The 26,579-nt window shown below is 42.6% G+C and overlaps 3 protein-coding genes across 3 annotated transcripts; 2 read left to right on the top strand and 1 right to left on the bottom strand.

Annotated features, from left to right (window-relative positions):
- The first annotated feature begins 2,027 nt into the window (after positions 1–2,027).
- Positions 2,028–12,301, top strand: LOC137918075 (long-chain-fatty-acid--CoA ligase ACSBG2-like). Its single transcript, XM_068760821.1, has 14 exons — positions 2,028–2,086; positions 2,219–2,424; positions 4,923–5,206; positions 6,257–6,345; positions 6,481–6,601; positions 6,676–6,756; positions 6,867–7,016; positions 7,542–7,709; positions 7,788–7,969; positions 8,324–8,557; positions 9,713–9,930; positions 10,383–10,522; positions 10,613–10,856; positions 11,125–12,301. The coding sequence occupies exons 1-14, from the start codon at positions 2,028–2,030 to the stop codon at positions 11,208–11,210; spliced, it is 2,262 nt and encodes a 753-aa protein (XP_068616922.1). The 3' UTR covers positions 11,211–12,301.
- A 111-nt stretch (positions 12,302–12,412) lies between these two features.
- Positions 12,413–17,006, bottom strand: LOC137918076 (flavin reductase (NADPH)-like). Its single transcript, XM_068760822.1, has 5 exons — positions 16,947–17,006; positions 15,088–15,242; positions 14,423–14,624; positions 13,942–14,106; positions 12,413–13,405 (listed from the first exon to the last, which is right to left on the bottom strand). Exons 2-5 carry the CDS (start codon positions 15,220–15,222, stop codon positions 13,251–13,253), a joined length of 657 nt encoding a protein of 218 aa, XP_068616923.1. The 5' UTR covers positions 15,223–15,242; positions 16,947–17,006; the 3' UTR covers positions 12,413–13,250.
- Positions 17,007–18,659: 1,653 nt separating this feature from the next.
- ppef2a (protein phosphatase with EF-hand domain 2a) lies at positions 18,660–25,927 on the top strand. The gene is made up of 17 exons (XM_068761055.1): positions 18,660–18,711; positions 18,850–18,858; positions 19,437–19,564; positions 19,653–19,707; positions 19,806–19,981; positions 20,642–20,756; positions 21,099–21,145; positions 21,347–21,513; positions 21,611–21,647; positions 21,890–22,039; positions 22,159–22,491; positions 23,312–23,497; positions 23,677–23,819; positions 24,399–24,505; positions 24,603–24,769; positions 24,909–24,996; positions 25,674–25,927. Exons 1-17 carry the CDS (start codon positions 18,660–18,662, stop codon positions 25,925–25,927), a joined length of 2,214 nt encoding a protein of 737 aa, XP_068617156.1.
- The last annotated feature ends 652 nt before the right edge of the window (positions 25,928–26,579 follow it).

Genomic DNA, 26,579 nt, shown 5'->3' with positions numbered 1-26,579 from the left:
TTTGTTTTTCAAATGCGTTTATTTATGTACATAGTTGGACATTATTAATTAGGATACAGTTTAATTTTGATATTTTAACTAAACTAAAATATCCATTAATAATGCTTGTAATTTAATTTTTTTAATAAGAACAGATATTTCGGGGGGGGAAATCGTTAGCATTTTTATTTTTGTAAACCAAACTTAAGTATCGATCAATGATGCTTGTAATTTAAATTTCAAACAGGGACAGAAAATACAAACCTTTGCTGGCTTGTGATTGGGAAACATGTTTTTGCGTGGAGGGGGTGAGAGAGACGGGAGGGGATATCTGTTCTGTTAGCGGCGGGGTTACCGATTAATAAAAGCTTGTTCTGAGACCCGTCTCGTCCTTGTTTCAGCGTCTGACAGACGCTACAAATTTGCGTTTTCCCGTACAGATGTTCTCCTACGCCGTACACGTCTTAGAATGCATAAAAACCATACTTTGTACGGCAAAAGCGTACTGGTTGACCACAGTGACCGGGACAAAGGTAACCATGGTTTCATAGAGCCATTCAACTTTCACCTTTATTTACTTTAAAAACTTGCGTTGATGTTAGTCCAGCAGGAAGCAGCGAGATTTCACAGAGCTCAGCAGGATAGAGGAGACAAGGAATGCGTTTATTGACAGAGAATCCATTTGCACCTGCAAAACGGTTCAAAGTGAAAATCTAAATGATTTTTCTTCTAAATTTTGAATCTGTCGTATTTAAAGTAGTCAAACACAGATAGAGTCTCCAGCATGATATCAGGCAGATCAAAAGCTACCATCGGCCAGCTCTTTGTTCCTGTTAAATAACTTCACGGCTTCATGCATTCTCTCTTCTTGTGTCATTTCATGTTTCTCCAACGGGCCTTATCCCATTAACGTGATAATGAACGGTGATTGGAGATAACAAATCTCTCCAGGCCGCTCACCGTTATCACACGACCTCCTGGAATCCCGTGACCTTTATACCGGCAGACGTTTTGGACTCTCCCCCCCCCCCCCCCAGCGCCAGCAGCTATTGTGATTACCACAAACAAAGCAGAGGTCAGTTGGAGCTGTAACCTTTGGCCACGTTTGCCTGTGCATCTCTGGCAAGTGGATGAGAGCTGTGCTGCAGGAATTCAGAGGATCGATCGAGCAAGTCTGTGACTCTGGGAGAGGCGACTCTGGTGCATGTAAATCTGTAGCTTTATACTTTCTTTGAGGGACGACAGGCGGACATCTATTGTACGCTGACCTGCGTCTGACGGCTGCTGACGGAGGTAGCTACCATTGATGTCTGATTTTTGTGTGCGTTTGTGTTTTGGTGTGAAAGGCTTGTGTCTTCTCTTATTGACATTAGAGCTCTTTCTCTTATTGATTAATGAAAGGCTGATTTTTCATCAGCCTTTGTCTGGGTTGTATGGGATGAATAAACATGAGAGCGTTGCTCCTTGACTTTTATTGTTTGATCGGCATTCATCTCCTCCTCGGTAATCATGCAGACGCATTAAGAGAAGTCCAACAATGGGGAACAGAAGTTATTTTCTCCTGGATCGCATCTTTACTTGCTGAGGTTAAACAACTCCAAATGCTCACGTCTCACTCTAGGACTTCTGCAGTAAATTCCTTTTTTTCTGGTAACCTACATTTCCAAAAAAGTAAAGCTTATTTGTTTTTATTTGTTTATTTTTTGCAATACAGTGAACTTTAATTGATAATTGCACAATACAGAGCAAAGGCTTGGCCACTTCATGTCGCCACGCTGCGGTTTGGTAATCTTAATGATTATGGTGCAACATTCAACGTTTCGACATGTCGGCTTCTGCTGCAGCTGATAACTAGAGATGGAAGTCATTGGCTGCGATGTGTTGCAATGACTTTGGTGAATGTCAGTCTGACATAAAAGAGCTGTTTCATAATACACAATCTTATCTGTGTGGACGATATTCATGGAGGACATCAGGAGCGCTTAGAGGCTGCTTTTACTCCTCGTTCATTTAAGGTCTTCTGTTTGTGTTATTTCAGCTAAGACAAGATGAGCCTCATAGAAGTTAAAAGTAACGGTGCCGCCTTCATGGATGGTGTTGGCCAGAGGTTGGTGAAATGATGATGCAATCTTGTGTGTTGGATTCTCTACAGCCATTTTTTTTTTTTTATGTCTCTAAAAATGAGGATTATCTTTCTCTGGATATCAGCTCATTCATGTCCTCTCAATTGATTTTGCAGCATTGGTACCAAAAATACACAGACTGCATCAGATTCCAGTAACTTAAATATTCACTGCACTCCGATCCCTAATGGAGACGTCCCCTCAGCTGAGCTCAGTAGGGCTCCAGCATCAGAGGACCAGGAGGCCAATGCAAACCCTGAGGCTGCAGCTAAACCCTCCAGGTTGCCCGAGCTGGACGGGGCTTTGGAAGGACGTCCACCAGGTAAGAGTCGGAGAGTGTGTCGGCAGAGGAACCTCTCTGATGTGGGAAATGTGCTAAAGGCATCAAAAGCACAAACGCCCCTTCTGTAAGAAGAGTTGTGAAGAGATGAAAGGATCAAAACAGCACAAAAGCCAACGTTTGCAAAAGATATATGCTAGAATAAAAATTTGGTTCTTTGCAAGAATCAAAAATATTTGTAAGAAAAACAAAAAGAATTTCAATGCAATGATTAAAAATGATCATTTGTAATCAATTCACTGAAATTTACTCTTAAATGAAACTGATACATTTAATAGTTGTTTCAAATGCTTTTTCTCTTTGGTAAAAAAAACCCTGAAGAACTTAATTCTGGGCCGACATTACTGTTTGGTACCGGCACACCACTGCAACTGCTTTCTGGAGAAGCAGCGGGTGAAATAAAGCCTGAAATGAACGACCTGTCAGCGCCACACAATGCACAATGTCTTGTCATCTCTACACAGACAGTTTCAATGCCATTAAACTTTTGATTCTAACAACAATCATGATGGTCAGATTCAGTTTAACAAACAATCTTTGTCCTCAAAGACCCACATTTGGATAATATATTAGACCCCCTCCTGATTTATTCTGATTTCAACTGGGCTTTAGCTTCTACCTGATATTCTCCTTCAGAATTCACATTTCCTTCAATTATTATCATATATTTTTGCGGGTTCCTGAACGAGCTTTCACCATGTTGTTAGATGAATTTGGAAGGATGGCCATATCTGGGAAAGTTCATTCTTTTCTACAAACCAATATATTGGCCGGTGTAACGGCGCCCTCTTGTGGACATTTTAGATACAGCAAAGACGTTGTGATAAAAGTGACATCAAATAATATCGAAGATCAACACAAAGTAAAAACTTATTTGCACGACTTGGTGCACTAACCGACACTTGACGCTTGATTCTGATTGGCTGCGGCCTGCAGGTGTAGTCCTCCAGTACCTCGTGTTCACCACAGGATTGCGACTATGTACATCTCACACACGGAGGAGGGCGTTAGTTCATGTCCTGACATAAACAAACAAGCCATTAGATCACAAATGTCAACTAAACACAGTTTGCTTTGGAAATCTAAAACACCATCAGCAAACCAATCCATTTTATTACAAACACAATTCATAGCGTTCAATCTAACACGCGGGCGGCACACCACTAATAAGCCAATGCTAAACAAATTAATTAATTAGTTGACTAATATATAAAATGATTTGACACAATTTTTCCTGCATGTGGTCTCAGGATTTTCTCATTAATGCGGATCTGACATACATTTAAATCTCCCAGATACATATTATAATTCTGGATGTGATCGATATCTTTATTCAGTTCTATTCAGCCTCACTGAGACAAAATATGACCAAAGTGTTGTGGACCTGGATCATTTAGAAATAACAAACACATGTGGATGATCTGGATTTTTCTGAAATGTGATATATAAATATGACTATAAACCCATGATTAAATTTGGCCTCGGAGAAAAGTACCTACATAAAGTCTATAATAAAAGCTAAACAGCTGGAGGTGCTGGAGCACCTGTAACATAAATATTAAGGCTTTAAGTAAGCTCCTCCTCCTCCACACCTGCAGTTGAAGTCAAAAAGCAATAATCCCTATGACAGAACTCCTGAGACAATATAGTGGCTTTCTTTTACCTGTACTGTCGGTTGCTGTTTGTCAACAATGTTTCTGCCTCTGTGGTTTAGCTTTCTCGGAGCAGAACCACAGCTCAGTCGCCTGCAGGTATCTTCTGTTGTTGAGTCAAATCTAAAAGTCTACAATTTAATGGAATAGTATTCATCGTTTGTGGTATTAAGTATACCGTCTGGCTGTTACCAGGGAAATAGAGGAATAGCCTTTATAAAATCCCCCCCCAAAATACACATAAATCCTCATTGTTTTTTGACCAGCTGGTTGGTGTTCTAGAGAAGTCCATAATGCAGACATGGGAAACATGGCCTCTGCTGCTTAAACATCGTTCCTTCAATTATCTGTATTTTCATAAAAAAGAACAAGATAAAGCACAAAAAACCAGCAACAATACACGATTAGATATTAATAGACATTACTGTAAACATAGAAAACATAAAAACACATCCCTTTGTGTTGAGTGAATTTGTTTACACGTAAATGGGAGGGGATGTTTTCAATGTGGAATTCTAATTGGATATTGATTTTCTTTCATGTCTGTGTGATTGGGTTGTGGTGAGACACACAAAAACCCACTTAAATTTGACTTCTGTGCATCAAAGAACAAACGCGTTGAGGCCTGATATTAGTGATCTCACTCCTCTGGATCGAACTCCTCTCCCGATCCACCTGATTGGTGGGAAAGCCAACCCCGCAGCTTCCTTGTTTGTCTCGGGTATCAGCGCGACATTCTTCTGTTACCTGCACAACCTGCGCAACCTGCGCAACCTGCACAGCGCATCATGGCTGCTAAGCGCGGCTGTCCCTGTTGTCCCGACGCAGAGGAGCCGCGGGTGGTGCCTCTGTGCGCGGCCGGCGCAGCGGCGACCCTGTCCCCGGCCGACCGGCTCTGGACCACCGACAGAGCCTCGGCCGTCCGGCTGAGGCTGGACGGCTCCGGCGTGGCCTCCACCTGTCCGGTCACCGTCCATCAGATGTTCCTGGAGACGCTGGAGGACTACGGGGACCATCCGGCCATGGCCTTCAAGAGGGCTGGCCAGTGGGAGACGCTGACGTTCGGACAGTACTACGAGCAGTGCCGGGCGGCCGCCAAAAGTTTCCTCAAGGTACGCGTGCGTGTTTGCGCACTGACTGGATGGAGCGCGCCGCCGCTGCGTCGCATTGTTTAAATATTTGCGCAGTGATACTCACTGGCGCGTTTTGGACGGAGGCTTGTCCTGAGGGCGACATGTCCCCCTGAGGATGGTGAAGACATGCCAGTTAGAGGGACAAATGTCCGGTCGGCGTGGGACCGGCTGAGGGTCGGGACTGCGTAAATTGCGCGCGTAAATCAGCAGCCTGATGTGTTTAAAGACCGAGAATAGTTGCTGATTTCTGCATGCAGTTCACGCTGTTGATATGTTGTGTAATCTGGAAAGAAAGAAGAGATGCTTTTCACTCTTAGCCTGCTCTTAAGTAAATAGAACGTCAGTTCTTTCATTTAAAAGTGATATACTTTTAAATCTGGCTTTTCAAAAACCACTAAAACAACAAAGAACAACTTCTGCCCGCCTGCACTGAGTAATAATATTCTACTCTGCAGGTCTGCCTTCAACAATGAAACAAATGAAAAGCCTTCAGTTCCTGAAATGAATGCTCTCTGGTGGGATCAGCAGCGACTGGGAACCAGCACTAGTGTGTGTGCGTGTGGGTGTGCGTGTGTGTAGGTGTAGGTGTGTGTGTGTGTGTGTGCATGTGTGTAGGTATGTGGGTGCGTGTGTGTGTAGGTGTAAGTGTAGATGTTTGCGTGTAGGTGTGTGTGTGTGCATGTGTGTAGGTATGTGGGTGCGTGTAGGTGTAGGTGTGTGCGTGTGTTTGTGTGTGTGTAGGTGTGTGTGTGTGTGCATGTGTGTAGGTATGTGGGTGCGTGTGTGTGTAGGTGTAGGTGTAGATGTGTGCGTGTAGGTGTGTGTGTGTGCATGTGTGTAGGTATGTGGGTGCGTGTGTGTGTAGGTGTAGGTGTGTGTGTGTGCGTGTGCGTGTGTGTGTGCGTGTGAAGCTCACAGCTTGTGTTACAGGTCCTGAGGCGCTGACAGCTTTATGTCTCAGGCGGGGTGGCTCCTGAGCTCACATGTAGGTCAGCAGTAACAGGCGCTGTGCCGTCTCCTCTTCTTCAGTTGGGGCTGCAGCGTTATCACGGTGTGGGGATTCTGGGATTCAACGCGCCGGAGTGGTTCATCGCCGATGTCGGGTGCATCTTTGCCGGGTGAGCACGCGTTTAAGGGTCCTCTCATCCTCTCGCCTGTTCAGGCTGCAGTGTCAGACAAAGCCTTAAAGTCGGTTTAACCCTCGCTGTTTACTCATAAGAAAGGCGTTCTCATATTGTGGTTTTGTGCCGCAGTGGCTTGGCGACTGGAATCTATGCCACCAACTCACCTGAAGCCTGTCAGTACGTGGCCTCCAGCTGCCAGGCTGACATCCTGGTTGTGGAGAACCAGAAACAGCTGGACAAGATCCTGCAGGTCAGCATTCCCAGGCCTTACGCTGCCCCGTGGGGGCCGAAATCATCCTCGCATTAATCCACCGTCACCAACAGGTCAAAGATCAACTACCTCACCTGAAGGCCATCGTCCAGTACAAAGACGAGCTGCAGCAGAAAGAGCCGTTCCTGTACACGGTATGTTCAAGCTGCTGATTGCGTGCTGATGTGTTCTGGTGCCATGTTTTGTCGTTCAGTCTGGGTTTGGACGTGACGCAATTTAAACCGCGATCTCTGCGTTTCTGCAGTGGGCAGAGTTCATGAAGCTGGGCGAGGACGTTCCCGAGGAGCGGCTGGACGCTGTGATCGACAGCCTCCGGGCTAACGAGTGCTGCACCCTCATCTACACCTCCGGAACCACCGGCAACCCGAAAGGAGTGATGTTGAGCCATGACAATGTGGGTCATCCACACGACACTGTTTTCAAACAACTATTCTTATTGTTTTGTTTTTTTATAATTAAAATTTGCATCTGATTTATATCATCTAAAATCTGCCCATTGTGCTTTCCCCAGCCTTAAAATGATCTGGACGATGAACGTTTTGCAAATTCATTATTTTTATTTGCGCTACCCCCCCCCCCCCCCACACACCTCCTTTATTCTGTCTGTCTTTGCAGATTAGGCAAATTTTAGAATTCATTAGACTTGTAGAAAACGGAAGATATTTCTACATTTACCAAAATGTAAAATTAGATCTGTGAACCTTTAAGCAACGGGAGGTTAATTGTTTTGTTTAAAAAAAAAAAGAAATTATGCGGTTATTGTTTTATAGCCTTCTTCTAGACTCTAGAGTGACACCAACTTAGATTTGAGAAGATTTTCAGGTTTGTTATCAGTAAAATTACATTCCTGCATGAACAGATCATTTCATTAGTACAAAAAAAACAATTTCCCGAGGACATCTTTCTATTTATCGTGCAGCTGACGTGGACGGCGCGCGTGGCGATATCTGTGGTCGATCTCATAAAAGGCGAGGAGGTGGTGGTCAGCTACCTGCCGCTCAGCCACGTGGCAGCCCAGATGTTTGACATGTGGATGTGCATTTGTTTTGCCGTGACCACGTACTTCGCGGACCCGGATGCCCTCAAGGTAACGATGACCCCCGCTGTCGTTATGGAAATGGCGCTGAAGATCCACAGAGGATGCTAAACTCTTTTATGTTTACAGGGCTCCTTAGCGACCACACTGAGAGAAGCCCGTCCGACGTGCTTCTTGGGCGTTCCTCGCGTGTGGGAGAAGATGCAGGAGAAAATGAAGCTTACTGGTGCAAAGGCGTCTCCCCTGAAGAGGAGAGTGGCCAACTGGGCCAAGTCCATAGGCCTCCAGTACAACTACAGTATCATGAATGGGTGAGTGATAACCAGCGCTTCATTAGGAAAGATATTTGTTCCATTTATCTCAGTATTGAATTCCTTGTTGCATCAAATCTGGTCAGTGAATAAAGAATTAATTAATCTTGAGGTAGTAAATTCTAAGTATAAGAATGCTTCTCAGGTCAGAAGAAGATGCTTCAGAGAGTTGGACGATTTGAAATCTTGACGGAAGTGTTTTCATTTGTGACTCAATAAAAAAGTTGAGTAATCTTAAATGTGTTGACAGTCTCGTGTTAATCTGTCCAGACCCTGTGGGGGTGTTTCAGTTTGCATGATTCTTAATATAAATCTCTGGGATAACGTTTCGTTTGTGTCTTTGTTGTCTTTCAGGGAGAATCTGGTGCCGTGGGGCTTCACGCTGGCCAACAACATGGTCTTTAAAAAGGTGCGCGCTGCCTTGGGTTTAGACCGCTGCAAAATCTGCGTGACGGGCGCCGCGCCCATCACCAAAGAAACTCTGGAGTACTTCATGAGCCTGAACGTTCCTGTGATGGAGATATACGGAATGAGCGAAAGCTCCGGACCACACGCCATCTCCCAGAACGGAGAATACCGCATCACCAGGTCAGCAAGTCCGGATGACTTTCGAATTTTAGATTTAAAATGTGAATTTGAAAAGGAGGTCGTGCTTCATTAAAGGGATTCTCAGTGGAGCGTTAAGCCTAATATCGAGTGAGCGTATTGCAAATGCCCAAGTACAGAAGGTCAAAACGCCCACATTGCACCTCAGATCAGGAAAGATAAATGCTTACACAGTGTAGCGCGGAGCCGCATCAACAAGCGACGTGCCGGTACTTTGTCCTCGCTGACTGTAACTGGAGATGTGCTGCCCTTTGATGTTTTTGTAGAACATTATTACAACTATTAAAAAAAATGCCAAGACAATGATTTCCTCATCAAAACAAAATGCTTGTGCTTTTAAAGAGGGATTCTCGATTGTTGAAAGAGTGTTTGGAGATGTTATCATTGGACAATGGACAGATAAAAAAAAACTCTCCATTGTAAGTCGGAGAAACAGAAATGAGCCGAGCAAAGCTGCTCCTGGCAAAGTTGTTCCATCCTGAATTAAAAAGTAGAATCTCATCTGTCACAATGTTTTTAAAGGGAGTTTAATTTTATCTGTCACTTTAATAAGGTACATAAAATGTTACAGCAGGGATGACATTCCTCTGCTGCTTTTTTTTAATATTCCATGTGCCTTTCAGGGAGTTCTTGTAAATCTTAATAAAGCCTTAAATCCAAGTACAGGTGACCGTCTTTAATTTTACACACGGTCATCAAGATGAGTTTGATGATTTATTTCAAAAAGGACAATGATGTGCGCAAGGCTTGACAGTTCTTTGGAGGTTTCTGCTCGCTTTATGGATACGAGAATCCGCCATAGCAACCAGTCTTAATGGACCCCACAGGATTTTGCTAGAGATGCCAAAGAAACATAAAAGAAGAAATAATAAAAGGGGAAATGACCGACGTGGACAGATGAGAAGGAGGTGTCACCCTGCTCTCGAAATTCTTTTTGACAGCTTTAAAGAAAACAAAAAATTCTCCTTTCTCCCTCTGGTCCGTGAAACGACAATGAAAAAATGCTAATGAATTTATTATTAAACCTTCTTCTTCTTTTTCTTTTGATGGCTTCTTGATCTTATGTTGTCTTATTTCTATACCTTAAAGTTTGGTCACTGTCAGATATCAGGTTTAAATGATATGATGTCTACCCAGCTGTGGAAAGGTGATGCCAGGCTGCAAGACGAAGCTGGACAAGCCCGATAAGGACGGGAATGGAGAGATATGTTTCTGGGGTCGGCACGTCTTCATGGGCTACCTGAACATGCCTGACAAAACAGCAGAGGCCATTGACCATGATGGATGGCTTCACTCTGGAGATTTGGGAAAGCATGACCACCGTGAGTTCCTGTACATCACAGGAAGGATCAAGGGTAAGGACCGAAAAAACCAAAAGGCATGCAACTAGGGTGAAGTGGTTACGCTAAATTGTCCCTAGGTGTGTTTGGCACTGCGATGAACTGGCGGCGTGTCCAGGGTGTACCCCGCCTCTTTCCCATAGACGGCTGGGATAGTCTCCAGAAACACCCACAACCTGATTTTATTTTTTTAAAGCGATCAAGAAGATGAATGAATTAAAATTTAAAAGAGAATAAAAGAAAAGAATCAAACAAAAATGCTATTTATACAGCATCAATGCAGCATCCTCCTCTGTTCTGAGCTGACTTATTCATTGATACTATGATCGTCAATAATAGTTTAGGAGCAGGGGCCGATAGCTGAATATCAATGTCCTGCTTATTGTGCTTATAAAGGCAAAATAGCCACATAAAATCTTGGAAAACAACACAAACAATATTTCCAGTGTCTATTTTTTTTCCAACAGAGCTGATCATCACTGCCGGGGGAGAGAACATCCCTCCTGTGCCCATCGAGGATGCGCTGAAGGGCGAGGTGCCCGTCATCAGCAACGCCATGCTGCTCGGAGACAAGCTCAAGTTCCTCTCCATGCTGCTCACTCTGAAAGTAACGCAGCCCGCATTGCCGCAGACGCTCGAGCCTACGCCATAAATCATAAACAGCAAACACAACAATTACACTTCTCTGTTTCCCCAGTGTGTCATTGATGACAGCGGCGAGCCCACAGACGATCTGAGCCCTGAGGTTATGGAATTCTGCCGGCAGCACGGCGTCACGGCGACTAAGGTGTCGGAGGTCATCGCCAATAAGGAACCAGCCATCTACGAAGCCATTCAGGAGGGTCTGGAGCGTGTCAACGCCAGGTCCACGTCCAACGCCCAGAGAGTCCAGAAGTGGGTCATCTTGGAGCGAGACTTCTCAATCACTGGAGGAGAGCTGGGTGAGTCTTTGACGACTGACAGTTATCACTAAGACTGGAGCTTTTAAGGCGTACACATTATACCTATATAAACTATAGACACGCCTTGTAATTATGTCTCAGGTCAGACAACATTCCAGTCATTTGTTAGACATAACAAATGACTGGAATGTTGTCTAACCTGAGACAATATTTCCCTTGGCGACATCTCAAACGCTGTAGGTGTCCATCAGTAGCTGCTGCCCTCACTGCGAGATTAAATCGGAACTAACTGGTTTTGTCTGTGCAGGACCCACCATGAAACTACGGAGGCCCGTTGTTGTAAAGATGTACCAGGATAAGATCAATGAGATGTACGCAGAGGCGAGAAAATAGAGCATGGAACAAAGATGAGTTACTACCTGGAGGCAGGCGGTTGTCATGAAACATGCGGAAACATCTTTTCACCTGATTGTGAAGTGAAAAAAAATCCTACTTTTTTTTGTTTTTTAAATATACAGTATAATACATACAAACATACGCACAAGATATTTACCAATTATTGCTCAGCAACAAAGCCGAAAAAGTTTGTCATCGAGGCAAAGTAACTATAACTTTTACAATTTTATAGTTCTAAAATAAAATGTTATGATCTGTAAATCATTGCGGGCTGAAGGTTAAACTCTTTTTTTTTTTTTAAAGGGATAATGTTGACCTCAGATTGTGCCTGATCTCAAGCCTGAGCAAATAACAGAGCATACATGTGCATTTGTATGAATTGGTGTACATTTTTACAAATATTGAATTGTTTATATTATGAAGATTTGTCAATACAATTTTTGGTTCAATAGCGTGCATATTTTAAAGTTTCAAATTGTTACCATGTATATAAGATATATCTGAACAAACATAAAAATAAATCAAAATTTAAGCTGTGAATTTTTGCATTTACACTGTTTAAATACATGGTCAGAAACTTGATGAATTGTTTCAGAGTTGATAATTGACAATGATTGAACAAATAGTTAAGTAGAAAGTCATTCAAGAGGACATGCAGTGTGCCAACGCCAAAGCAGTGTCGGCAAAATAGCATCAGGAAACCCTCGTTGTGCTTGCACAGTTTAGCACAGGTGTCTCCTTCCTCTTCATCAGGTGTGAAGGCCGTCACTTTGAAGTGTTTGGGCTGAACGAGGTACATCGTCATCGAGAACGCGTTCAGGATTTTCTCGACCATTTAAATTCACTTTGCACTGTTCTGTTTGCATCTGTTGTCCAGGTGACACTCGAGGAAACATCAAAGAACACCCATTAAAACATTTGTCTGCACACGCACAAATTCACATGCGTTCTTTCCTATATGTGATCGCAGAAAATTAGGCCATGGCCAAATACCTATTCAAACAGCAATTTAAATCTAAAGTAAACTGCAAGTCTAGAAGCTATTCTTTACATTTAAATGACTGCTGTATCAATTCATGGTTTTCTTGTGTCTAATAGAGCTGTATAGGAACAAATACAACACAACTGTTAAACGACATATAAAGCCTGCCTTCTGGAGCAGACGTTCCATTAAAGATCTGAAGATGGAGACACACTGGTCTGGAAGAGAGATCTATATTTATGACTGAAGCAGGAAGTAAAGGAACAATGAGAGGAAACAATGTTGCAGGATAATCATGGAGGCCTTTGAACTGTTTGATCTTCACTACGGTGGAAACAAAGTTACTAAATGAGCTGAGCTACTGCAGAACGTTATAGATACATTCATAGGTGTGCGTAGTAGGTCTCTCGCTCTCTCTCTCTCTCTCTCACACACACACACACACACACACACACACACTTTACACCGTAAAAACAGCTTGGGTTTGTCGAACTGACCCGAGGAACAAATATCACAATAAGTTTTTGCTCAATAAATTGTACCCATACAATTTGGAAAAGTCATGAAATTTCAAGTAAAAAAAAAAGGGAACTTGTGTTTTTTTATGATAAACATTGAATGGGCTCAAATTGATACCTCCCAAATTTACCCTATGGTTTGATCCACAGGTATGCATGCGGTGGATCAAACCAGATATGGCACAACACCGCCCTCGCGTGGCTAACATTGTCAACTACAACGTTTGCGTTCTGTCGAGTTATCATTTTCTAATAATGTGCAGAGACTAAAAAGAGACACTTGTAATAAATGACTTAAACACAACGCTTTAAAGTAAATACTCCCCCATGTCCACGTGTGTTTGTTGAAAACAGAACTTTGAGAATGAAGCAGGGAAGTTGAAGAAAACAAATCCATATTTATGGCTGATAGAATTTACAGCTGTGGAATATAAGAAAAAAATAATCTGCAAGGCATAAAGAATGCTGAATACATGTTTGTTTTGGTACGTTGAGTTAGTTGACATGAGAACCTTGCCAACATCGTCTTCTTTTCTTTCATTTTGTTGTCATGGCGACTCCCTTCTTGACCCAGGCGTTGCTGCCGAGCAGAGCGAGCATGAATCGAGCTACGTCTCCTCTTCCCACTGCAGTCGTCATATTCTCACCGCCTTCGGGTACATAATACCCCTCATGGGTCAGAAACTCCTGAGCTGTGAAAAAAAACAACAGGAAGCCAAAAGCATTTGGACGTAGTTCTCCAGTCACACCGAAGAGTTGATCAAGTCTGAAGTAAATCAAAGGAACAGTGAAGCCCATTGATTCTCATTAACACCGTCAGCTCGGCCAATCGGCAGAACGACGTCAGCAAGGATCACGAGGCAGAAGCGGCTCCTAAATACCTCACTGAATAAAGCGCTTCTGTTTGCTCTGCAGTCAAACCGGCTCCCACGAAGGTGATTAAAGCAGAAAGGTGCCTCTGTCATCCCCTCTCCTCTTTCGCTACTCATCACAGCCCTGGAAGACCTTTCATTTAATCAGTAGGGCTGACTGTTTGTGATTCGCACCTCATTACCGGTGAATCCAAGACATTTTTTTAAAAACTGGATTTCATGCTTGTCACAAACATGTAAAGCCTTTTTTTCCACAAGTTGCACTTCTGTTTCCTATATCTGAGGTCTGACGTGCAATCGTGGGTCTGTTGTGTGTGTAATACTATCGGGTAGATTAGGTGCTAATCTGCGTTTACCTGAGGCAGGCTGGTTTCTGAGGCCAGGTGGGCGAACCACAGTCCAGTTGACGTCCTCCGTCTCCTGCAGAAACCGTTCCATCTCAAGCATGTTGTTGAGGACACTTCGGATCAATGGCAGCAAGAAGAACCGGATCAGAAAAGATGAATTCACTCCAGAGCTGGCTGACAAAGACAGAAAGCGTTATAAAGTCAAGTAAACTCAAATTCAAATAAACTATTTTTCATTCTCTCTCGTTGAGTTTAGCTGTTAAACATGCCGAAATGTGCTAAATCATACCCCCCCCCCCTTCCATTCTGCTTTCTACACCCACATTCATCGCAGAGACATCTCAGTTCAGTGATGGGCTGTCAACAGAATCCCCCCGTGGCATCACAACAAACAAACAACAGAAAATAAAAGCAGGGTTTCTTCCTGTTTGAGGCAATGCTGACCAATCAAACGGAGAGAAAGCACTTTCATTGCGCGCGCTGCCCTTACGCTCAGTGTACCAGGCCGTCATGGTGACTATCCTGCTGACTTGGGCCTCACGCATGGCGCCGATCACGGCCTTCATGGACAGGGTGTAGCCCGTCACCGGAGAGAAGAAGGAGGTCGGGAAGCCGAGGCAGGACATGATCACATCCTGTCCTTTAAAGTGAGCCTTCAGGCTGTCTGCCGAGAAGACATCAGCTTCCACCACCTGGAAGGAGACGGACATAAATACTTGCTGCCGTGTCCCTCTTACTCGTGAGAAACGACCGCATTAGTTGTAGAACTCAGAGATCTGTGATTTAAAAAACAAAGTTATAAACAAAGTGTATTTGCGATATCTTTGCTCTGTGGATATTTTAGTTACAGAAGTTACTTAAAGGAGAGTAAATACATTTGTAAGGAACTAGTTTCTGCTGCGGATTAACACTGCTCCCAACAGCAGCACGGCTAAAAAGATTTGTTTCTGGCATAGAAATTGCTAGTTCTTTTATTTCTTAACTTTAAGGCCATAATACGGAATCTTTGTGGCTTCTGTTTAGAAAGACACTTTAGGTTTTACTTCATAGAAGCACCATTTGGACAAAATAAAGCCTTCGACAGGCGTCTTCACGCCGAGCGAACTTTGAACCTGTTATGCCAGAGGCTCCAGTACTAAGTCAGCGTTACGTTACCTTGAGATCATCATGGCGCACAGTGATTTTCCCCGGGTTCCTGACGATGGCGGTGACTGTGTGACCCTGCTGCAGTGCCTGGTTTACCATATACTGCCCAGTCTGCCCAGTGGCTCCCAGCACGACAATCTTCATCCTCAGACTTGGACACAGTCCTGTGAAAGCGAGGCAATAGACAGCATGAAGTGCTGTGGAGATCCCTCCCCCCCTCCTGCCCAAGCTCAACCGTGGAAAAAGATTATTACGGTGCAATAAAGACACACTAGTTTAGAAACGATGGTTCGTCATCTGACTGGCGCTGGGCTCATAACATGGATAATGGAACACTGGATCCTTGTTCCTAAATTAGTCACTGGTCTAACAAGAACACGTTGTTTTCTGATATTTCATGTTTAATTATTAGAAATATAGGAATTAATAACTAGAAAAGCACTCTGAGAGCGCAGACCTGCACCAAGCACCTCAGTCTCCCTATATTATTATTTACACAATTTATTTTATCTATATTTTTAGATTCCTTAACAAACCTTTAGCATTTGGTTTCACATTGATATCATTATTAGTTTAGAAGTTATTCACAAACAGCACACTTTCAGTAATGGCGGATTCTTCTGGTTCTAGAGTCAGAGCTTTTTGAAGATACAACAAATCTGTTTTCCCACTACTAATTCCAGTGTCTTGGTAAAGGCGAGCAGAAACAGAAGCTCCTTTCTGGAGGTAATCAGAGAAATATTATTGAAAATGTCAAAAAATAAAATCTATTTATTGTGAAAATTTAGCCCGATTTCAACTGGATCTGTTTTCTCAGGTATTAAAGATAGAACCAAGGAATACGGGACGACACATAGAACGGGAGAGCCTGAAAATACTGAGGGAACAGGGAGGATGTTCTGGCAGAGAACTGTCCAGAGAGGCAGGAGCTGATTAGCTGAGATGTGTAACAGGTGCGTCTTGTTCAGTTCAACAAAGCCTCCGCAGCTGTGCAGCAGCAGAAATCAACCTGCAGCAATAGTTACCATAGCAACCCTCACAAATAACAATAATAATAATACATTTTATTTATATAGCGCTTTTCGAGACACTCAGTTCCTTTACAAGATAAAAACAGCAAACCAATACAGAAAGAATTAGTGGTGAGGTAGTGACTTCCAGAGTGTGGGGGCAGCGATGGAGAAAGCTCTGTCTCCGTCTCTGTCTCCCCAGGAGTTTAATGTTAACATTTCAGATTTATTCCTGACCTCAGTCTGGATCCAGAAAACATTTATCATGATAGTGAATATCAGAGCCCTTTATGACTGTGAATTTTGGTGAGTGAATTGAATGCATATTTTACTTTTTGATAAAGCCTACATTATAAGTAAATGGGAAAATCCAGATTGCGACAGTATCCTCAATCAATATTTTTTAAATATATATTTGCAGCCTGTAATGAGCATCTGATGATGGTATTAGAGGGCTGAATGCAGAGAATCACGGAAGTGTCCTTGTTGCCCCTCTGAGGGTCAAAGGGCAACCAGCTGGCTTGTGATAAAGAATAGAGAGACTGTGTTTAGCTGCGTTTAATCCACACAAGAGGATAGTTCTTCCTCTTTACGAACAACAACAACAGTAACACAGATTATTACAATACTTTTTATATTTTAACAATAAGCCCATGACAATAATCGAGACACCATGCTTACATTTACTAAATGCCCACCGTTAGCTTAGCAGGTTAGCTTGAAACACAATTCACATTCTACTCCAAAAACCTTGTACAAACTCCGTTTTACTTCAACTCACACATGACGATATCATCTTAAACACCTTCGGACTCTGATGATATACTTTAAAATTGTTACTTTTAAGTGTTTACCAACCTGTGATAAAGAATAGCGAGACACTGGTTAGCTGCGTTTACCCACACAAGAGGATAGTTCTTCCTCTGCAGTCTGCAGGTACCTTCGCTACTCTCTACCAGTACGCGCTATGCGCCATCTACTGGACGGCATAGGGATTACATACAACTCCAAAGAGCTTGTATTGGAACCAAATGAATTAAGACCTGAAAATAACGCTATTCAAGAAAAATAAAATTGTAGGGTTGTCTGTTTTTAATCAATCTTATCAAATAATATTTTAACACATGCGTTGCTATTTCCAAGCCTCTACATCCTCATTTGAGCCATCTCTAGATTGGAAATAGCTGCTGTGTCTTGATCTACAAATAAACACTGACCTGACCTGAAAAAAAAAAAAAGCATCTAAACAAAGACACATGCAAAAACAAGTCATATTCCTTCTGGAAGCCATACTTTCCCTCATATCTACGTCTGCACTTTTCCATAATCCCATATCAAGTCATTAACTAGGGTAATCCACTTGTGACTTGGTGCCTTGATTGGGTGATCGCAGCACAAAGACTAAAGCATCTTTACCCCAGACCAAGAGAGCGTATGGTGAGGCTAACCGCTTCACGCATAACTGTGGTGAGTTACTGGTGCTGCTGCCATTCGCCCACCGGCAATGACTGGTGTCACGGAAACGGACTGCTTGACCTGATCTTGGGGGACTAAAGGTGGTGAAACGAAGCAGATGGCTGCTTAAATACTCAATGAATCTCAGAACTGATAGCTAAACTTGGGAAGTGGTGACTGGATAAACAAGGTGATCACGTAAGTAATAACTGTGGAAGTCGATAAAATCGTAAAGTAACTTTTTAGATTTATAAGGTCAGAGAGCAACCAGTAATCCAGGTGTGTTATGATAAGCGTGTTTTGATCAGCCAATCCTTTGTGGTGAAACTAATTATAACAATTACATGCCCAAACCAACACCTGATAGAGATGGGAAGCTACATGCAAACACAATTTGATGAACTCCCTCATGTTGGAATTTAAATGATTTATCATTTATTGGTTGCTGTGAGTCATAAACAGTAATTCAGGCTTCATTTGTTTATCGAAAACAGCTTGGACCTTTGGAACGTATTCATATCTCTGTTTTTCCGTTGCATCAAAAATAATTTCACGGTGTGAAGTCCTTTATATAGATGTTAGATTGCTTTGTGAAAGCCTTCCTAGAATTCTGGCCGAAGCAGTCGTCTTCTGCAGGATTGAGGCCAATCACAGGGGCTGGGAGTGAACCAGAAGATAATGAGATTATAAGGCATAAAGTCAAATGCCCTGCAGTGTCACCTCAGAAAAAGGTTTCTGCTCTGTCAAAAAAAGACGGATGAATTTCAAGTGCAAAACTGCAGCAGAATTGTTTGAAAATGAGCGGAGGCCTGCAGCTCAAGCTGAAAATGAAAATTAATATTTGATGACACATTTCAGAATCATGTAAGTACAAGTAAAATAAAGTTTTATATACATACACGCACACATACATGCATATTATATGTATATAATGTAAGGTAAATATTTAGCGCTCTCAATTACTGGATAATATGTTCAAAATGTTTCTGATTATCAGAATTAGTGTCTTTGTCAATAAGATTATTGATGTATTCTATTTAACTGATTAAAAATAAGTAAAATAAGCATTTGGGCTGATGTGATGATTGTTTTTTTGTCCAACGGACAGGATCAGTCATGGGATGTGGCGTCTCGAAATCTGACCAGTTCCACAAACAGTCCAGAAAAGGTAATCAAAATCCTCCATATTTTGCATATGTGTGTGTGTAAACTTTACGATTCTCTAATTCTACTATCTTGTTAATGAGACTTCCTGCTGAATGTATTGCACTAATGCACGTTGTTCTTTCTGCTCCACTGCGTGCAGCTGTCACAAGTAAGACTCAACTGTCATACTTTGTTGTGTTGTTCTTCACCGGATGTTGAATGCAAACTCAAACCAGATGAATCGCAATCAGGATGAATGGAATTAGTCAATCAGAAAGAACTTGTCAGATCATATTGTGAAAGTTGAGTGGAAACTATATTTACTGTAGCACAATATATAAATCAGTTCTTAATAAAACAGCTGAATGATGTGATCATGTCACAATATGATTCCAATAACATTCTGCAGACTATAATATTGAACTATTTCATTCAAATTACTGCATATGTCTGATGATAAAATATGTACGCAGATCTTTTGCTTAATAACCTGCGTGGGTGAAGTGGGTTTAGGAAGGAGACGGGCTTTAACAATATGTGAAAGGTGAGGTGAATAATCATACAAGGAAGCAATTTAAATGTCCTAGATGCGGGTCAGAGACACTGGGTGATAACTTACAGCTTAAGTAGGATAGAAGTTGGAAAATTCTTTGATCAGGTTTGGAAAATGTGGTTGTTAATAAATTTGCAGTCCTGCGTATGTTCTCTCTGCAACGAGGAGTTCTCTAATCTGTCCTCTTGTTTCAGCCATCAGAGCTGCTGTCCTGATTCAGCAATGGTACCGTCAGTATGTAGCTCGCAGAGAGATGAGAAGGAGGTACACCTGGCACATCTTCCAGTCCATCGAATACTCTGGAGAACAGGCGCAGATAAAGGTGAGAAATTCCCAGGGATGATCCAACGTATTCCTGATTGCCTTAGAGGGTTTATGAAAACCTTCTTTCACATCTCCTCCTTGCGCAGCTTTATAATTTCCTGGGTTACCTCATGGACAATTTCACACCATCAAGCAATGAAAGTAAGATTTCCATTTTGGTCGGCAAACTGCAGTTTTCTTTGGTGTAGAACTGAACCTCTGTTTTTCAAATGCTATCTTGTTTTTTTTTTTTGCTCTAGGAAATCTGATCTCGCACATCTTCCGTGAGAATGAGGTTTGCCGTGACGTGGAGTGGGAGCGGTACTTCTGCTACAAGAACATTGAGGTGCCAGATATTTACTCCGGACCTCACCTGACCTTCCCTCTGACGGCGGAGCAGGCGGTCGGGTTGGTGGAGGCCTTCAGAAACAAGAAAGTAGGCGCTTTCACACCAGTGCTTTAATGCAGAGTCTGCAATGCCTTTTGGTGAGCTTAGGATTCAGTGATCTTCTGTCACTGCGTCAAATGAGGTGGAAAGCATTTTTAAGATGCTCCTTTTTTATCATTTCCTGGACCAGAAATAACATGACCAATAATGTACATTGTAATACTACACTTAAATTACAAATGTTGTCATACAGACAAGAAAATAACTTTTTGGGTTTTGGATATTTGCCAGACTTACAATTTAATTTCAAATCAGAAATAGTAGGACATTTATTCTGCAGATTTAATTAGAGGATGATTGAAGCATGTTGTCCCAGATAATGTCACACACATGGCATTTCCTTTAGGTTGTACTTTAGGTGTTTTACTTTACCTGCAAAACAGCATTCTTGTGCTTGTGCTGCATGATCATGAGAAAGCTGAGAGCTCGCCTCACAAAGGTTTAGTTTTGTGTTGAAGGAAATAAAAAAAGTAAAGCAATTACTGAATATAAGAAAATAATGCACTATTACCGGTAGTTTATTGCTGTTTTCTGTTGACAAAATGAGAAATAAAGCATGCATTAATCAAAAATCCATCTAATACTGCAGTATGACCTGCTCATGTGCTCCTAAATGCTTGTTGTTAACCAGTCTCTCGCTCCCAGTAGCAGCTGCACTCACGATACGTCCTCCAGCTGCTTCTGGAGACGTGGAAACAGCTCCGGATGTTGCCAAATATCAACCGCATCTCCACCTGCCACAGCAAAGAAATCACCATCTGTGGTGAGCTGAAAGAATCTAATGTTCATCAATGACAAAGATTAAGATTAATAATAATAGAGAGATGCCAGAGAAGTGATACGAGGGAAGAGAGATCAGTCCAATAAGGAACTGTCATCTAGCATTTATTCAACTGACAACTAAATAAACATTTATTAGCAGGGAATCTGACTTATTGATTGATTTGCTTTGATATTTATTTGATTGTTACATTCAAAACGTTGCTTGTTTAAATCGGGATTTTTCTATCTTTAAAATTGCAAAACCAAAAAGATCCTACATCAGGCAACAGACAGTCACCATTTCTGTTTGTTTGTTGTTCACAAACTGTATATGACATTACAGGTGATTTGCACGGGCAACTGGAAGACCTGCTGCTGATTTTCTACAAGGTTGGCGCCTCATCTGCTAATATGCTCACATTTCACAAAGGCTGAAACCCCTCTGACTTCAGCTGTCCCACCAAATTGATAAATCATCGATTACAATTCCCTTTTAAAATTATGTTTCTGGTTAAAATCATTTTTCACATTGCGCTGTTGCAGACCACTTGCAGAATGAGCCTTTAACACTTTAGTTGCTGCTGTTTACAGAGCGGCATGCCATCCTTGGAGAAGCCCTATTTGTTTAATGGAGACTTTGTAGATCGCGGCAAAGACTCCATAGAGATCCTTATCATCTTGTTTGCATTCCTGCTTGTCTACCCGAGCGACGTCTACCTCAACAGAGGAAACCACGAGGACCATATTGTCAACCTGAGGTAAAGCGAAATCTAAGAGGGCACACGTTTTCATCTTAAGCAGATGTAATCAGAGAGCTCAGTTTCCATGCATCTCGTGTTTCTCTGCCTGATGTAGGTACGGCTTCACAAAGGAGGTGTTGACTAAATACAAGGTAAACCTGAAACCCGGCACGCCCATTTCCTTTTGTTTACTGGTCCTCGTCCCAGCACAGCCAAAACGTGTCCCGATTGCATTGAAAGTTATTCCATTACCTGAGCGTGATACATGATTACACCTTAATCTGTTTGCGTTGCGGTGGGAATTCACATTCAGGAGCCCTGACGAACAAACTCTTCATGTTAGACGTGAAGAACATAAAATCTGACAAATCTAAATGTTGTCACCTCTCTTCAGATGCATGGCAAACGCATCATAAAGCTGCTGCAGAAGATCTTCAGCTGGCTGCCCTTAGCAACAGTGATTGATCAGAAGGTGCTGGTTCTCCATGGAGGGATCTCTGATGTCACAGACCTCGCTGTCCTAGCCAGACTGGACAGACATACAGTGAGAAGACACCATGATTAGCTGTGAATGTATCGTTGAATTTCTGTCAAACTCAGTTTGGTTTACGTTCATTTTTTTAATCATTGTAATCCCCAACTATTTGTTGTCTTTTCTTTCAGTATGTTTCAGCTCTCAGGCCTCCAAAGAAAAGACACCAGAGCTCAGCTGGGATATCCATAGACTCAGACATGGATGAGGACGTTTGGTCCAACAAGAAGACCTTCCAGCGCCGCACATCCTTTACATTTCCTAAAGCCTTTGGAACCCGAAACAACTTCCAGAACCGCTCGCTGCAGGACTTCTCAGAACGGATCAAAACAAATGCAGGGGACGAGCTAGCGATCAGAAGGAAACAGTCCATCTTCATCTTCGACACAGCAGAAAAAGACACGTGTCCGTCTGCATCCTGCGAGTCTGTGAACAGCGACAATCCAAGGGACGAGTGGAAACAGGTAATGAAAAAGGCATGAAATCGAAATCACACCTAAAGAAGCTACAACCAATCAATGTTGATAACGTAATGATGAATTGCTTGAACGTTAAATAGTCTTAACGGTGCGCTTTTGAGAGAAAAACTGTGATTACAACGAGAACAACTGGCCGCTGGATTTATCTTAACTTCTGCCGATCCGTCACATGAACAGTGCGATGGTATGAGTGACTACTGGAGGTTCTTGGTTCTGTGAGTGAATTAGGCTGCTGTTGTTCCTGGATTGTGTTTAGTAGTCTTGGTTCCTCCCTAATCCAGAGCTCAGAGGAGGTCTGCTGGGTATCAACATGCTGCAATCCACCGCTTCATTAATCCCTCTGCCGTGAATTCAATCTACCTTCCTAACTGGCCATTGGCTTTTAAAGTCAGTGGGCTCTTTTGGTTCTGGTGTTTGGTGGCGAGTTAGGTCCAGATATGATGATCCAATTTGAAAAGTTTCATGAAAGAAAAAAAGAGTTTACGGTTTTCACTCACGTCTTTGTTTGTTGGCTTGTCCGTTGGAATAATGTAAAAGCTAAAGAGTGACATTCACAAACTTTAGTCAGCTAAGGATCTCAAATTTGTCAATAGGCATTAGAAGATGAGTCCAATGCTTAAATTACAACAGCTGTTCAGGACTATGATACTATTGAATCCTATTGTAAAGGACATGCTGGCTTAGCAACAGTAAATCCTGTCATGCTGTGCAGACATTCTGCTTTTGTACTGATGGTGGCGCTACACTGAGAGATCATCAGCAGATCATCAGTGTCATTTGAATTTATTCTCACTGGGACTACCAGATCCTTGACCTGCTGTGGAGCGATCCGATGATCCAGGATGGCTGCATACCCAATGAGGTGAGGGGTGGAGGCTGCTACTGGGGGCCCGACATCACCGAGGACTTCCTGAACAAACACAATCTGCAGCTCATCATCCGCTCCCACGAGTGTAAACAGGACGGGTACGAGTTCTGTCACAACCGTAAGGTGAGATGAAACAAACCGGGGTCTGGGAACACTGAGGGGTCCTTAAAGGGGACTCATAAGGGTCCCCAAGCACGACGTAAAATCCACCCAATGATCACTGATGTGGTCATTTCTAAATGTTCGACAAAATCAAAGTTGCATTAAAATACTACGGTAACAGATTCTTTCTTTTCACTCAGGTCCTCACACTCTTCTCTGCCTCCAACTACTACGATGTGGGAAGCAACAGGGGGGCCTACGTGAAGCTGGGTCCGGACCTCGTACCTTACTTGATTCAGTACCAGGCGAGCAGCATGACCAGAGAGCTCAGCGTGAAACAAAGGTAGTAAAAACCACCCGAACTTGTTCGCCCCAGCAACGTGACTCATTCAACAGTGAGAGAGCATTCTAAGCGGTTCCTAAATCTGTACAAAATACACAACATGGTCAAATCTACTAGAAAACGTCAAGGCAGGCTCGCTCTGTTCAAAGGTAAAAACATTGACCCTAACCCTAACACCTTTAAATTATTTAACTTTATGTGCTAAACTAAGCTAACAGTTAGTCTCAGTTCTTGTTCGTCAAGTCCAATTAGTCAGCAAAAGTCGAATAAGATATTTGAGTTATACTCATTTCAACAGAATGTACAATAAAATATGTTACCACAGCATCAATAGCAGAGATGGCGAGTGACAGAATTAATAACAATACATTAATTTTGTGAAAGACAGAAAGTGTTTTTCTTCTTTTTTTTTTTTACGTCTATTGAATTTTGCAAAAATAATCCATCTTCTCAGTGTCCCCATTTAACTTTGCAAGACAGACAATATTACCTGATAAAAAAGGATTGATGAAGTCAACTGTTAATTAGTTTAGTTGATTGTCTGGCACTTATTATTATCTGTTGTTATCTGGACTGCAGTGTCGGACGAACCGAGCGCTCAGCCCTTAAAGTCCTGCGGGAGCAGTTGTTCGCGCACAAATCTGACCTCATCTGTGCCTTCAGGACACACGACAGTGAGCACACAGGTGTGTCCATTAATGAAGCAAGACCCCCCCCCCCCCTTCACTGAAATCTAATGTAATAATAGAATCTGATAACAGGACGGATGTCCTCCTCCCTCAGGTCTCGTGTCTGTGAGCGACTGGGCCTCCGCGGTGGAGAGTGTGATGCACCTCGGCCTGCCCTGGAGGACGCTTTGCGGTCAGCTGACCACCTCCAGGAGCAGCACCGGCGTGATCGACTACCAGGAGTGGTTCAAAGAGCTCGCCATCAAAGGACCCAACACGGACGTAAGGATACCTGTCAGACGGATCGTTATAGAAATATTAGTGTCTGATTATTGTTTTTGTATTTAAATACTGTTTGCATAAGAATAGAAGCTTTTTCATGGCCTTTCTCGCTCGGTTTCCATCGTTTCTCCTCTTGCAGCACATCGACCAGAGTCTCCTTGAGACTTTGTATCGCCACCGCTCAACCTTGGAGACCATCTTCCGAATCGTAGACACTGACAACTCAGGTAAAGCAATTTATTCATCTTTGCCCAATGCTTCATCTTTGTTAACACACACACACACACACACACTAGTTTCTTTTGTGGAATTTGATGTTCTGATGTCTTTTGGTGATCTTAAAGTGAAAATCTACCTTCTGACATCTTGCATGTTCTATGAAAAATGTCTTCACTTGAATGATTAATTAATTTATGGATTTTTTTGCTGGAGACTAACTTTCAGTCTGATGACAGATGACAGGGTGTCAGATTGGAGAGCCAGTGTTTTAGTGACGCTCTGTTGCTTCAGTTTTGACCATAGAATAGATGCAAGTCGGTTTTTTATGGAATAACTTGGACTGGTCCGTTGAGTCTGGTGAGGCAGTATTGTGTGTCGGAGCTTTCTTTGCTGTGTCCAGATCGAGGCGCTTATCGCCTACTGAGCCTCTGTTAATCCACTGGTAGCATGCAAGAGGCCACAGCAAGTTTCTACCTCCTGAAACCTCCCAGTTAAGACCAGGATTGAACCACTGATCTACTGCCCCCCCCCCCCCCCCCCCCCCAAGACGACCCTACCAGATCACACTCTTTCCTTATTGCTTTGTCTGTTGTTGCCTTTGCTTTTATCCTTCACTCTTCGCCTTCTCCGTCTCATACTATTACTGATGCTGAATTGCTTCCTTTCTGCCCTGCATCTCCCCAAGGCTTCATCACCATTGAAGACTTCCGGCAGACTTGGAAACTGCTGAGTGTCTACCTAAAGATGGCGATCACAGACGAAGCCATCTCTGACCTGGCTGTCACCATCGACAGCAACAAAGATGGAAGCATCGACATTGACGAGTTCATGGAGGCCTTCCGCCTCACGGACAAGAAGAGCCGGTTGGAGCGAGGGCGCAGCATGTTCATGGGCGCGGCGACCGAGCTCAGCAAGCTGGAGAGAAACCCCAACATCTGAAAATAGGGAGCAAAGCGGGCTCAGACTCCACGGCAGGATAACAACGCGCAGATGGGAGGGTTGGGGGATGACGTCAATACAAGCTGCTTTAATGACGCACGTTAAGACGTAGGACGCTGCTGAGCAGCAGCCTCATGGATAGCAGCAGATTAAGAAGAATTTAGAGTTCACAGTAAGTGACAACAAAGGTTCGTTCCAGATTGCAAAACATTTGCTTTAGGCATGGAGCTGCATAAGAAGGAACTAAATTCCACAAAGACCGAAACAAAAAAGGCATCTCGCTTTGAGGCTACTTGATTCCTGCGAGAATATCTGATGCTGCAATCACAGTTATTATAATGACATTTATTCCCCCATGTTACTAAATTGTTTAAATAAATTTGATAGCAAACATCAGAAGACAAATATCTTCAAAGTATTTTAAAACAATTGTAAATGAAAACAGTCAATCATTGGATCTAATAAATATAATTTAAACTTTGTATATTAATTTATTAATCAATTTAGCGTTCCATTTTCTTAAATACCAAAATGATTCCATGGGATGTCCAAAACCTGGAAATATTAAATGTAAATATATTTATTTAATTACTACAATATTAAGACAAGAATAAGAAGCAAATGTTTCCATTTTTGGTGACCTACATTGAAC

The sequence above is a fragment of the Brachionichthys hirsutus genome, chromosome 4 (assembly GCF_040956055.1).
Source record: "Brachionichthys hirsutus isolate HB-005 chromosome 4, CSIRO-AGI_Bhir_v1, whole genome shotgun sequence".
In the NCBI taxonomy this organism is placed as follows: domain Eukaryota; kingdom Metazoa; phylum Chordata; class Actinopteri; order Lophiiformes; family Brachionichthyidae; genus Brachionichthys; species Brachionichthys hirsutus.
The sequence above is the reverse complement of the archived record's forward strand: the minus strand, read 5'-3'. Positions and strand labels throughout refer to the sequence as shown.

What these genes read in the sequence shown, in the direction of transcription:
- LOC137918075 (XM_068760821.1), top strand. Translation starts at nt 2,028, where the DNA reads ATGAGCCTCATAGAAGTTAAAAGTAACGGTGCCGCCTTCATGGATGGT. An exon ending in AAGAGCCGTTCCTGTACACG is followed by an intron (nt 6,757 to 6,866) that starts GTATGTTCAAGC and finishes GCGTTTCTGCAG; the next exon opens with TGGGCAGAGTTCATGAAGCT. An exon ending in CATCACAGGAAGGATCAAGG is followed by an intron (nt 9,931 to 10,382) that starts GTAAGGACCGAA and finishes TTTTTCCAACAG; the next exon opens with AGCTGATCATCACTGCCGGG.
- ppef2a (XM_068761055.1), top strand. Translation starts at nt 18,660, where the DNA reads ATGGGATGTGGCGTCTCGAAATCTGACCAGTTCCACAAACAGTCCAGA. An exon ending in TGCTGCTGATTTTCTACAAG is followed by an intron (nt 21,146 to 21,346) that starts GTTGGCGCCTCA and finishes TGCTGTTTACAG; the next exon opens with AGCGGCATGCCATCCTTGGA. An exon ending in GAGCTCAGCGTGAAACAAAG is followed by an intron (nt 23,820 to 24,398) that starts GTAGTAAAAACC and finishes TCTGGACTGCAG; the next exon opens with TGTCGGACGAACCGAGCGCT.
- LOC137918076 (XM_068760822.1), bottom strand. Translation starts at nt 15,222, where the DNA reads ATGAAGATTGTCGTGCTGGGAGCCACTGGGCAGACTGGGCAGTATATG. An exon ending in TGCGCCATGATGATCTCAAG is followed by an intron (nt 14,625 to 15,087) that starts GTAACGTAACGC and finishes GTCTCCTTCCAG; the next exon opens with GTGGTGGAAGCTGATGTCTT. An exon ending in CAGAAACCAGCCTGCCTCAG is followed by an intron (nt 13,406 to 13,941) that starts GTAAACGCAGAT and finishes TTTTTTTCACAG; the next exon opens with CTCAGGAGTTTCTGACCCAT.